This window comes from Lycium ferocissimum, chromosome 1 (assembly GCF_029784015.1).
Source record: "Lycium ferocissimum isolate CSIRO_LF1 chromosome 1, AGI_CSIRO_Lferr_CH_V1, whole genome shotgun sequence".
Taxonomy (NCBI): Eukaryota; Viridiplantae; Streptophyta; class Magnoliopsida; order Solanales; family Solanaceae; genus Lycium; species Lycium ferocissimum.
Genome location: NC_081342.1, coordinates 11,482,024 through 11,495,661, shown reverse-complemented (window position 1 = coordinate 11,495,661; position 13,638 = coordinate 11,482,024). Strand labels below are relative to the sequence as shown.

Genomic DNA, 13,638 nt, shown 5'->3' with positions numbered 1-13,638 from the left:
AGTAGCATAAAACGTGATAGTTCATGTGTGCTTTTGACTATTATTTCTAAAATAATATTTAAAATTATTCTAAAATAATTTCTTCAGTTGTTCCTATTTTGAGATCCATATGAATGGCAGAATATTTAATTTTTTTTATTTTTTTTTTTAGTTTAGAAAATTCTTACTTTCCTTCTAGTTTAGGATCTTTATGAGTGACAAAATATTTATAATACTTTTTAGTTTAGAAATATCTTCATTTTCTTTTTAATTTAGGCTCTTTTTTATTTTCTCTGACATTCAAAATCGAGGCCTCTAAAACTCGACCACCTTGTTATAGCACCTTACACTATACCCCAAGAACAGTAAGGAAACTTCCTCTTCCATTGTTTTTTTCTGCAAAACTTTCTTCATCTTCAACTCCCAATTACTACTACAGTAATAACAATCATGGACGAGGACGAGTACTCATCATCTACACTACCAACTTGTTGTGACCCTCCACACTATGCTTTCTCTGGCAAACTCATGTTTATCTCTGTCCTCATTTTCTTCATCGTTTGTCTTCTTATTGCTTTCTTCCACCTTTACATTAACCGTTTTCGCCACCGGCGTAACCACCACCGGAATCTTGATTTACCGGTGAAGGTTCCGGTTTCTCAAGGGCTTGATCCTTCGGTGATAAAAGCACTACCCGTATTTGTTTACAAGGTGGAATGTTACCAGTCTTTGGTTGAGTGTCCTGTGTGTTTGGAGGGATTTGAAGATGGAGAAAAGGGTCGGGTTTTACCTAAGTGTAGTCATTGTTTTCATTGTGAGTGTATTGATATGTGGTTTCAGTCTCATGATAGCTGTCCAGTTTGTCGAGCTCCAGTTCAACCGTTGGTGAAACTGAATGAAGTGAAGGAAAATTCAAGTGAATTAGGAAGAGAAGGTGAAGTTGTAATAATGGTTCATGATAGTAATTAGTAATAGCTAGCTATGTAAATTGTGATTTATTAGTCTTAATTGATGAGTTTGATCTTTTATTTGTCTGTTGAACTTAGTACAGTTGCAAATTGCCTTTTACTTTATGATTTAATTTGAACTAATATACAGAGTGAAAAAATCAGTAATATAATTTTACCAACTTGCTTGGATGTAGTTATATGTATAAATTAAATAAAGGATATAGTAAACTTTACTCATTTCGAACTTGCTAACTTTAAATTGTGGGATGTATACTTGCTTGGTATATAAATATAAAGTACTATATAGATGCAAAAAAAAAAAAAAAAAACATTAGGCGCGGTAGCATTGGCGTACAGACAACTTTGCGCAAGTGTTTTTGGTCTATTATTAAAACTCAACTTGTTTATGAGTTTGGGTTGGAGTATTGGAGATTACAATGCTTTACTTCAATGTTAAAGAATGTTTTCACTTTGCATTATTTTCAGACAGTATTGAGGTACCATCCGCGGCAAAGTTAAAGAATTTCTCAAATAGTGTTCAAGATTTAATATATTTGTATAAAAAGTGTAATTCTTAACCTATATTAAGGGTCTCCAACTTACCATCCTTCATTGCATGTGGCTAGCCACTGGTACCATTATATATCGGGATCCGTCACATATACACATTATTTTTAAGAAAAGGTAATATTTACATGTATATTTGGTGAATATTTTTGCCGAAATGGTATGTCAAATAACTTTTGTAATAGGGTTTCCTACACTACACTCTTATGTCAGTTTATTGATGCAAAATCTAGCGAGTGATTTAGATGCTACTGCACGTAAAGTAAACAAAAGCCATGATGCTCGCTTTTGTGCTATCCCTGTTCCCTAAGCACAGGATTGACTAGTTTGGTTTACCTACTTTTTGTTATCTGTGTTAAAATAACTACTCCATTTAATTAGAGTACAGAGTTTGAATTTTTTGTACACATGTACACTATCAAGATGCTGACATACAACATGTCATTTTCTATATTTCTTCTAGACCTTTTTTAGCGGTCGTGGTTACTAAAAAAATACTAGAGGGAGTAGTAAATGGATTCATAATTTTTTGTGGTCAAATAGCCTGCTAAAATCAGTTAAACTATAGAATAATGCACGTCGTATAACTTTAAATAAATGCTTACCATATTACACATTTTAATGGCAGTCATATTGGTTACTTGAGAATTTAAAAATCTAAACCTTGAGGTTGAGAAAAAGAGATGAGACTTAAAGTCTTAAACATATTTGCAAATTGCACCAAAAACAGCGTTTCCCTGCTTTCTCCGAGGAGACAGTTGTACTAGTGTTTAAACTAATGCAGATTCCTGAGTATTACATCAACTTCGAGTACTTGACTTGACTTTGTCAACTTGCTACCATAATGAAGATAAATAATTTGGATGACAATTTAATTTCTATCTAAGTGTACCATCTCAATGATCAAACAATACTTAAAAATAACCAGATCAAATAAATGAATTCACATTTAACTTTTTGACAACACAGCAATTCTTCGCTAGGACTCTGTTTAGAATCCTGCTTATTAATTCGCTTTAATCAATTATCAATTCATAAATTAGGAAATCAGATGAAAGAAAAAAGAATTAAGATGGTTACAGTAAACTATTGAAGTATGGCACACCAGTCTGTGGCAACCAATCATCCGCGACTAGAAAACCAGATACTGTAAAATTAACAGCATCAGTAGCATTCAAAATTTGAATTGCAGGCCATGTAACTCTATCTGTAGTATTTGCTCCTGGTCCAGTGTTATTAAACTCTGCATAATACGACGTGTTTAGCGCGAAATCTCCAGACCAATCGTGCCATCCTGTTGGATGAATAAAATCATCCATATAAGATTGCATATAAATCGTCCTCGAGTACTCTTTCCATGGCCTACCAAGATATGTTTTCGTGGTACCATTGCTCAATGCTAAGTCATCTGCAGGTCTAATTGTGCAATTATGGATTGAAATTCCAGTGTTTTGGTTTATGTCCGATCTGCCCTGAGCTGTTATCGCATTGAACTGATTAGGCAAAGGGAGTCGCGGGTAGATGTTGCAGTTCTGGAAAACTGCAGCCGCGTTACCAAATATGAAATCGACAGTGCCATATATGTCGCACTCTCTGTAAAATTGCCTGAGGGAGTGTACGTATAATGTGTCTTGGTACGCCTCGAAGCTGCAACTGTAGAATGTGGATAAATCAGCACCATTTCGGACTGCAACTGCTTGATGTTTGATTGCTCCAGCCGTGTTTTGAAACGTAATGTCGACCGCGACAAATCCTAGACCAACCACGGCTGCAGAAGTTGACACAAAAATGTTGTTGGACAACATGTTGCAAAATTAAGTTACCACACTATTTAAAAAAAGGTAGAGTTGTCCTTTGGTGACTTTTGGGTTTACAAGTTTGAAATGTGAAATTAGTCTCGTTAAGATGCAAAAAAGGGTTGCATTTATGTCGTACGGACTCTTCAGAAATGTTGTCAGGTGCGTATCGGATTTCCAAAAATAGTGTATTTTTGAACGATCCAACACGGGTGCGGTAGTATTTTTGAAGAGTCCGAGTAACATAGGAATTGGTGGCCAACCCTTTCCCAACCCATAGTAGTCAAGGAACACTGTGTAAATAGAGATGGATCTAAGAATAATCGTGATGGTTTCAATCTTTGTGTTCTTACCACTATATCTAGTGCACTTTTAAAATAATGGGTTCAAAATTTAATATGTTTTTACAAATTTAGTACTTAATTTTCACATATGTATCTAAGCTACGTGTCAAAATAATTGAGTTCAGCTAAACTGATACTGCATACTTAACTAGATGAGCCAACGCGTGTAGGCAAAGGCGGACCAAGTTTATACTTTATGAGTTCCGCGGAGCCTATACAAAATTTAAATTTTGGATTCGTCTTTGTGAGCGGGATAGAATTTGAATTGAAAGAATACAATATAGATACTTACAAAATGTAGAGGAATTAAACGTTGTCCATCCATCAACAAAGCTATGATTGCCCGTAATGATGGTCTGATTAATTCCATCACCAATCATCATCAAATACTTCTTGTTCTTAGCAATTGCGACATACTCCTCATACACACCTTTTGTGATGTATATGAGATAGTACCCTGACCCAACCTTTGTATTATTTGGAGCAGCGGCAACAGCATCATTAATCGTAGTGAAATTCCCACTTCCATCTTGATTTACAATCACAATGTCATTCACAAGAACCTGATCATCATTTTCCTCCTGTTGCAGCAGATTTCTTCGACTTACCGTCTCGAAAATTGCTTGGTTTCGTGCAGACATTTTCAATGGCAATCTCCCGTTTTTGAACAAATGCTTTTTTGGGTTGTGACGATTTTTTGGCCCCTTTTTCTTGTTTGGAACCCATCCTTTTGTGAATAAAGCTAATGAAACACTATAAAGTTTGGTATCATTAGAAAGTGGGGCGACTAAGCCATTTCTTACACTCCAAGCAGATGATGTTGCTTGAAGTCCATCTAAACAAGTTTGTGTGTTTGTTAAAATGGCACTTAACATAGTTTGCACATCGTCAGCCTGTAAAGCAGGGAGAATTTTCGACGTCGCGTTAACGGTTTTAAAAGAAGAAGACAAATATTCCATGTTGAGTGTTGCTAGAAATTGGCAATCTTCTAGTGCACGGACAGCGGTTATTGTTAATTTTTTGGATTTTCTAAGGTATTTTTGGATAAGGGAGAGGAATTTACGAGATGAAGAGAGTGATTTTCGGATGGATTTTCTACCGTAGCCATAGACATTTTCATTGGGGGTGCCTGAAGGTGGTAGAACAGAAGATCTACAAAAGGAAGGATATGGAGTGGATTTGCAAATAACAGAGGGAGGAACAGGGCTTTTCGAAGGTACATCAGCAGCAAAAGAAGATTGAGAAAATAAAATTGGGACAAGTAGCAAAAGAGTAGTGCAAAAAAATGTGAAATGAACTAAAAAGAACTTAGAACTTTTTGCCATTGCTTTTGATGTGTAAATGATATGGTGATTAGTGTATGATTTTTTTTTTTTGGTGGAATGGTTTGATGGATACGAGCATATATATAGCAAACAAATGGATAGTTGTAATTTATTTTTTTTGTACTACATGAAGAGGAACGGTGGCAGAAGACCTAATATTAGTACGTAGTAGTAATAAAGTATACTATAAAATTTGGATCGAAGTCAACCGGTTAATTGCATGGCTATTTTCTTGAAAGCGCGTCGATCTTGAAATATGAAAATGGAGTGAGAAGTTATTATGAATGCATTGATTGGGTTTAAATAAAAAGACGAAACCAGAATTTCAATTTTATTTGTTTTTGATTATAGAAGACTTCAAGTTTTAAGAACTGAATTCTAAATTTAATACCTGTACTTATTTAATTAATTTGTGAACATATATGTACAACTTGAACAAAAGACGTTGAGTACGTTCGATCGAACTCGTACATAGACTTCCACCTTTGTTCCTGATTTTCTTATCTTGTGCATTATTAGTGCTTCCCAAATCCAACGAGGAGCATAGTGCCTTAATAATCTATATATACTCCTATTTGGGATTAGAGTCGGTATAATGCAGTGTATGCACTATGCAGCAGCTGCTGCTACGTTTGTTTGTGCATCGTTTGTCAACGGAGTTGGTACATGCCAACTTGGATTAGTTATACACCTCCTATAAACGACAAGACACTAAAAATGCTGAGATCAAATTTTGTACACTTTGAAGCACACTTAAAATTATAAATTTATGGGTTCTGAATCACAATCTTTTTAATTTTTGGTTCTTTAGTACGTAGGAAAAATAGTTACACTGCATCCTAACGCTTGATCGGATTATTTATAACATATTCAACCTTTACGGGGGGACCGAATTCAAACACCAACTGGAAACCAGCCCAAAACTCCATGGGTAACACCCAACTGAAGCAACAGAAACGGTAAATAGGACATTGTCTCACTTGCAAATTCAAATGCTGTAGTTGGAAGTTGGAACACTATTTTTCAGAGTGTCTCCGGAATGAGATAATATTAGTGAAACTGTCAATTAATGAATTAACATTGAGCAATTGCCAGCAGATGGTTCATTCCAAAGTAGTTTTGGGGTGGTTTTTATTTGGGTTTTTATCGCTTTCACACACATATCAGAGAGCAATTTCTGGGAAGATCTTCTTCTTCATCATTTCACTGCCGGAAAACTCCACCGGTAACACCCAACTGAAGCTCCAATCGCTAAAACAAAGCATTTGTATTCCATTCCACCATGGAAACCAGCCCAAAACCCCCCATAAATTACCATCCACAGAGTTCCAATGGAGTTCCAATCGGGTAATGTGGTATTGAAATGGGTCAATAATGGATAAATTGAGGGGATTAAAAAAAATAGGGAGGGCCAAGTGGCCAAAAAAAATAAAAGGGTCAGCCGAGTTTAATATGCACCTTACTCGCCCCTTGTGCGTGTCGTCACGCTCATGTCCAACTCACCACAAAAATGCCAATAAAACACACTATAAACAGGTACAGGGGGTAATAGGTCACCTATAAAGGTTGAGTGTGTTATAAATAATCCTGCCAAACGTGAGGGTCCACTGTAGCTATTTTCCCTTTGTATGTACGTCTTCGTTTTTTTACCATTAGATAATGTTGACCTTTTATATATAACTATTCATAGCAAGCTTAATATTATTATAACCTTCGAAACTAAATAATAATCTGCTATGATCAGTGAAATTATATTGATATTGTAAAAGTTATTTATTATATTGATATTGTAAAATTTATTTGTATTGTTATTGTACGTATATAACTTAAAGAGAGAATAATTAAGTTAAAATCCTCCTAAACTATCACCGTTTTGCGAGTTTCATACCTAAACTGCTGAGTACCATGAATTCATATTAAAATCCCTCCGGAGGAATATGGTATGCTAGGTGAGCAACACGCTCCAAAAGTTTATCCAAAGAATTTCAAGTGACACATGAATTTTTTTTGAGTGAATAGGTTAACCTCTCCCATCCCCCCAAAAAATCACTGTTTTACGAGTTCATAACTACATTATTGGGTATTCAACGCGCTTCTTGAAAAGTTATCCCAGATGGGTTTTAATCCAAAGGGAGTTATAGGTCAAGAGGTACAAAAACACTCAGTAGTGTAGTGTATGTGTGAAACTCACAAAATGATAGTGTAGTGAGTTTTTAACATATGCACTCCGACTTAAATCATCCTAATTAATACTCGTCTAAGCTGATAAAAGAATTTCGCTAATTAATAAGAACTTCTTTTCTTTTCTTGTTTTCCGAACAAGATAGAAGCTATACGAAGTACAAACAACTCCTCTTTTTGGTCTCAGTATATCCATCATATAATATACTAGACAACGGTTAATTCCGAACTAATGCAGTTTTTTAACGTATGATTTCTTGAGTTGAAGTTATATGTATATATATCGTAAGCATCAGTATAAAGATATAATTATATCATTGAATTTGATTTAAATTGATATTTATTTATCTTAAAACACATAAACACTAGAGATTCGTTTATGTACCTCGATTTACCATTTTCAAATTCTAAAATGGAAGGAAAATGAAGGAGTCCGTCACTGAAACAAAGAACATAAATATTTCTCTTTTTAAGAAAAAAAAAAAATGCACACCAAGTACTACAGTGTGCGTTTAATATACACACACCGGTTAATCTTATATTTCTCTTTTTAATATACAATTTTTCGTAAGAGACTAGATATATTCAAGAGCCTTGTATTAATGACGGTTAATCATTAACAGTCAGTTAAAATTCTAACTTAACAGCCGTAATTGTTGAACTTTTGTTACTTTTTTCTATAAACAAATAAGTAACTACAACCATGTCTGCACTGATGACAAAGATTGGGTCATCAATATTAAGAGTGGACTAATTTGCCATTTAAATTCCATCAGGGAAAAACTTTAATTAGGGAAATTGGAAGTTAAAATTCATAGTTAGTTTTGAAATGTTAAATGTCTCAATATTAAAACAATATTTTCAAGTGATTGTTTTTTCCTTCGCTCAATCACATACAAATATTTAGTTGATGACTGACGTGACAATAATATATTGAAACCTAAGGCATATACTTTAGTTGATACTAAAATATTTATGTGAATAAATCGTTTAAACCTAAGGCATATACTTTAGTTGATACTAAAATATTTATGTGAATAAATTGTCCAGACACTTTTTATTTAGTTTAGGTATACAACAGTTGTGAAACAATAATGCTAAATTTTTGGGACACTATTTTGATTATTAGTGCAACCAAATCTGAAATTTTTTGTTGTTGGTAGAAACCAAATCTGAATTAAGCTTGCAATGAAATGTGAATTATTTAGATTCCATAAGGAAATTTAAATGAACCCTCTGTATATTCAAATTTAAAAACTTCCAAACTTCACCTAATGTAGGCAAAAACAGGACTAATAGTGTGCTTTTGATTGGATTAATATAAGATGGATACATATATATATATATATATGTATGTATGGACAGTGCTGTCAAGTACCAAAAGGGGTTACATGTTTGGATACATTATGCAGTCAACACCGGCTGAGAAGATTGGATCACTCTTTTTTATGGGCTCTGTGGTTGGAAAGATAGACCATACATTCATACATATTTACTATTAAATATAATAATATAAAAGATGCATTTGAGAAATTAAAAATATCCAAATTAACCTATGAATAATAATAAATAAAAAATCAAATATACTTTTTAACAATTAAAAAGATGAAATATGCCCTATGTGGCTTCCTCTGTTAGTGCTAGAGGCATATTTGAACCTTTTAAATTGTTCAGAGTTATATTTAAGAAAAAAATAACATTAAGGGTATTTTTGAGTCGATTGATAATAAAGGACAAATATAAGACAAATCACAAACGTTAAGGGCATTTTCTTATCCTTTTCCGTTTTAATTCATGGATTAGAAGAGTGAACGAGTGCAACCAAACAAATAGCTATTTTTATTGGGAGTTAATATACATATAATGATTAGTGTAATTTAATCTGCTGCAACACGTTATTTGTCATTTTTTGCGAGTCACCTTACTAGTTGACAAATTAATAGGTGACTATAAGAACACTAATGTACAAATTCGAGAGGCTTAGTTTAATGACGGTTTATCATTAAGAGCCAGTTCAAATTCTAACTTTGCAGCCGGAGACGGAGTTGTTGAAATTTTCTTTCATTATCTCCATCACTCCATACCTTGTTTAAGATTATTCCCATCAATCTCTTCAAACAAATCATTAACTACTACCATGTGACAATGATGAGCATCACCTATATTCACACTTGTTCAGTTTGCTCCATTCGATCCATGCATACATAGAAAAAACTTGTGGGAATTGGAGGATATGTAACTCCACATATATGGCTTGTTAAATTTGAATTGTTGAAATGTCTAAATTAAGACAATGGTGATTCTTCTTTCTGTCAGTCAGTTCGTAGGAGTATAATATTTTGTAGTTGAGTGATAATAAAATGGCTTGAAACATCAGGAATATATGTCATGACACTTATTGTCTGCTTTAGCTTAACAAGTCTTACAGATTTCTTCCTTAGGCTATGTATCATCGAGTCCAAAAGCACGCATATTATGTGAATTTGTAATTTGTTTTATAAAGCTCTTGCGCTTTTCTCTCCCATTCCAACGCCTAAGTTATTATGTACACGTCTTTTTCAGAAGTTTGCCAACCTAGGTAGAAGCTTGCAAGTCCTTCTCTGTGATCCCATCGTCGTCGGCCACCTTCCGGCTTCACAATATATATACTTCAATTAAAGATATGTAATTAGATTGTCTCATCTAAAGTTATATTGTTACGATAGACATCTTTAATTTGTTTATTTTAGGTAAACAGTTAGAAAGATGCGAAACAGCGATGATAAATTTTGAGAACTATTTTGATTGTTAGTGCAACCAAACCTGAATTCAATTTGCAGTGAAATGTGAACTATAAAGATTCCATTCGGAAAAAATTAGATAAAGCCTCTGGATTCCAATTCAAATACTTCAGAACTTCACCTAATTTAGGACGTTACATCAGATTTGGATGAGATGGACAGCGCTGTCAAGTGTCAAGTACTTCTCGTTCTCTTTCATTAATTCAGTATTGACTTTGGCTCACTTTAAAGCATTACTCCCTAGTGTTCAAAATAATTAAGGTTTAGATTTGGACATATTTGTTAGGATAAATTTATCGGAATAAATTTATATCTTTACTAAAATATAAAATGCTATAAAAATTAAGATACCATCTAGGAGATGGTATAAAATAGTATATTGATTATAATCTAAAATACCCTTTAATCACATATGGATTAAGGAACTTACTCTTAAAAATTAAGAGGTATATTGACTAAAATACCCTTAATCAAGAGAGACTTCGAAACTATAACAAGCTTTCTTCTTCATTGAATTAAGAATGTGTCAAGGGTAAATTTGAAAAAAAGAATAAAATAACACCTTGATTATAGACTAAAACTTCAATTATTTTAGATAAACTTTTAGAGGTTAAATCCTCAATTATTTTGGACCGGAGGGAGTATTTATCAAGTGTTAAGTTATTAAGTTGTTCATATTATTATGTTTTGAAAATTTTAAATTTGACTACTCGTACCACTATAATTACTTAACGATAATGATAAAATAAAAATAAAAATAAATCTTTGTTAATTTGTTTAAATGGATAAGTTAAAAAAAAGTATTTTGATTATACCACTACAAAAATGAGTAATTTGTGGAGATTAAAATTTCTGAATTGGCGCGAAAGTTTTAGCCTCTTTCGAACTAAAGGACTAAACCTCACGAATTATAACTTTCAACCTTCACAAATTATCAATTTTTTTTGTAGTGTACGGAACAAGTAAATAGAAGGGAGGATTAGCAGAGGAGGGTCACATGTTTGGAGTTTGGACTCGTTATATAGTATTTGGTCAACATGTACAGCTAAGACATTGGAGCATCCCTTTTAATTTCATGGATTAGAAGTTGAAAGAGTCAAATCGAACCAATTGCTATTTTTCTATTGAGTTGACACGATCAGATTAAAAGGCCATTTGGTAGCTGGTTTGGAAGTCAATTATGCAGGAACTAAATTCTGCATTAGTAATACAATATTTGGCAACTGGTTGGGAGGTAAGTATTCATAATTAAAATTAATATGATATTTGATTTGCAATTTAAGAAATTTGCATAACTAATACATGTATAAGTTATGAGGGAATCTACATATTATCTTATGCAAGATCTAAAAAAGGTGGAATAACAAATACATAAATAATTAAATCCTGCATAAAATAATATATAAATTTCCACATAACTAATCCATCTATTACTAATATCCGCATAGCTTTAACCCGTTACCAAACGACCCCTATAATTAGAACATGAAGAACTATGTAGGCAACCTGCTGTAATTGTGTAAAAGTTAGATTGTTTGTATTGTGTTTAAAGGTTTTAGGTTCGGAAGCAAGAACCGAATAGTTGATAAATTTCCAGGTAGCTGGATTTGATACTTATAAGGATGATTGAATTAGCAAATAAAAATATGATTCGTTCAATTTTAAAAAAATAAATAATGATTCATTTATTGATTTAGTCTATATTGATCTGTCAACAGTCAACCCAAAGTATCCATATGTTACTCTAGATACTTATCACAATCAAGAACATAATAGTTTATTTTGTTATAATTTCATTAAAAAAGAAAAATATATATTCTTTTTCGGTTGTTCTTATCTAAGGCTTGGCACAGGGTATACATTAAGATTATTTTGTTACGCATTAATCATAAATTGTTTGACTAAATTACTCCTATCACTTCCTTAAATGAGTAATTCATGACTAAAAAAGTAAGAGTAAAATTAAAAGATATAATTCGTACCTTCTTGGTTTTCAAAAGTGACAAATACCAAACTCTTTTTTAGCTAAAGTGACATAAAAAAACCACTAGATTTCGTAGCCTAAACAAACAACTAAGAACGTATAGGCTTAACTAGGATAAGCGAAGCACCAACTTTTGTCGACAGAAATAACATAGTAAATATGCTAAGTAGCAGGTGATAGAGACGTATTTATTCCATTCTAAACTACTTAATTAGGTTCACATGATATGATAAAACCATTTTTATTAATAAAAAAAAGAAGAATATATAATTAAACCAAACCTTTGACGATCAATCCCCCATTCTTTTTGTCTGTTCTAGCTCAAGGCAAACTATTACACCTACTTACTGTTGACACTGGTAGCTATTAGATTTCTGTCTGTAGATTTACTGGATTATTAATTATCACATCGTAAATTTTGTGGTCATGTAGCTATTAAAGGTCTAATTAATATTTGGATTTACTTTTAAAGTCAACATGCAGTCAATTTATTAAATGAATGAATGTCGGAAACAAACACGTTTACGTTACAGCTGGTAATACCATTAGTAGCTTCCAATTTGCGTTACACAAGACTTTGAGATAATATATATTTATTTATTTTGGCCCTTTTGCTTTGTAGTCTTTGTGGGATTGACTGATTCAACATAATCACCGACGCTTGTGGAAGTATTTGTTTCAACTCACTTGTTTGCATTACCTAAGTCAACCATTATACTATTTACACCTATCAACATTATAGAATTTAATAGACATGTATTTACTATGTAAAAAGTTCATCCCATCAATGCATTTGATACGGTGTACATTATAATAGCATGTTCCGTGTCTTATTTTCTAAGTTGTTGGTTTAATTTTTTATGAAAAATTTATGTGCAATTATTATTTATGTTATGATCGATGCTCCTTTCGGTCAATACTATTAGATGTTTTTGCCTTTAGCACACCCCTTGAGAAAGTATTTGTTCCTAGAAACTAAGAAAGATTTTGACTATAACGTAATCTATTTTTAATATAAATATTATTAAACTACTATATTGTATAATTATTTGGCTAAGTAATTACCATATTGAAATATCCAAATAGGCCCAAAAACGACAACCCAAGAGAAAAAGCTGGGCTGTGTTTCGCAGAAAAACGATAACGATGTGTATAATATTAGTATAATACTTTCATATAACTGAGTGGACTCATATATTATTAACTTATCAGGGTAATGATTTCTTTAAAGTGTGTCCTCCAAAGAACTTTATTCATATTTTATTTAAGAGGTTTAAATTTAGATATAAGTTCTTGTGCTTTAATTTCTGCTACTATCTGTTATTTACTTGTCTTTTGATTATTTTATTTTATCGCGATAGTTCTGCTCCTTTGCAAAGCGCTTCATCATTTTCGTTATTTTCATTTCCATATACGCTTTTTGAATTTCTTTCTTTATCCGACCAATTTTTTTATGCTTTCATCGGGTAGAGTCTTTTCGGAAATGTAATGTCCTACCTTGGTAGGAGTAAGGTCTAGACACTCTACCCTCTCCAGACCCCACGTTGTGAGAGTTCACTGGGTTGTTGTTGTTGTTGTTTAAATTTAGATATATGAAAGAGATAAAAAGGAATTAATTACTCTTTATCACTTTAATAGTCAAAATAAAGAGCTATCACAGGGTGTAGCCCACAACTTGGATGTTGTGGCATTGAGAGAAAATATTGTTTGTGATTATGAATCTCATGGTGGA

The 13,638-nt window shown here is 32.8% G+C and overlaps 2 protein-coding genes across 2 annotated transcripts; one reads left to right on the top strand and one right to left on the bottom strand.

Moving 5' to 3' along the window:
• LOC132068668 (RING-H2 finger protein ATL2) lies at positions 1 to 1,024 on the top strand. Its single transcript, XM_059462338.1, has one exon. It carries the CDS (start codon positions 430 to 432, stop codon positions 946 to 948), a length of 519 nt encoding a protein of 172 aa, XP_059318321.1. The 5' UTR covers positions 1 to 429; the 3' UTR covers positions 949 to 1,024.
• Positions 1,025 to 2,410: 1,386 nt separating this feature from the next.
• On the bottom strand, positions 2,411 to 5,098 carry LOC132047706 (probable pectinesterase/pectinesterase inhibitor 41). The gene is made up of 2 exons (XM_059438713.1): positions 3,929 to 5,098; positions 2,411 to 3,264 (listed from the first exon to the last, which is right to left on the bottom strand). Exons 1-2 carry the CDS (start codon positions 4,959 to 4,961, stop codon positions 2,573 to 2,575), a joined length of 1,725 nt encoding a protein of 574 aa, XP_059294696.1. The 5' UTR covers positions 4,962 to 5,098; the 3' UTR covers positions 2,411 to 2,572.
• Between the last annotated feature and the right edge of the window lie 8,540 nt (positions 5,099 to 13,638).

Coding starts and splice junctions, on each gene's coding strand:
- LOC132068668 (XM_059462338.1), top strand. CDS start 430: ATGGACGAGGACGAGTACTCATCATCTACACTACCAACTTGTTGTGAC.
- LOC132047706 (XM_059438713.1), bottom strand. CDS start 4,961: ATGGCAAAAAGTTCTAAGTTCTTTTTAGTTCATTTCACATTTTTTTGC. Junction 3,265..3,928: donor GTTTAATTCCTCTACATTTT/GTAAGTATCTAT, acceptor CAACTTCTGCAG/CCGTGGTTGGTCTAGGATTT.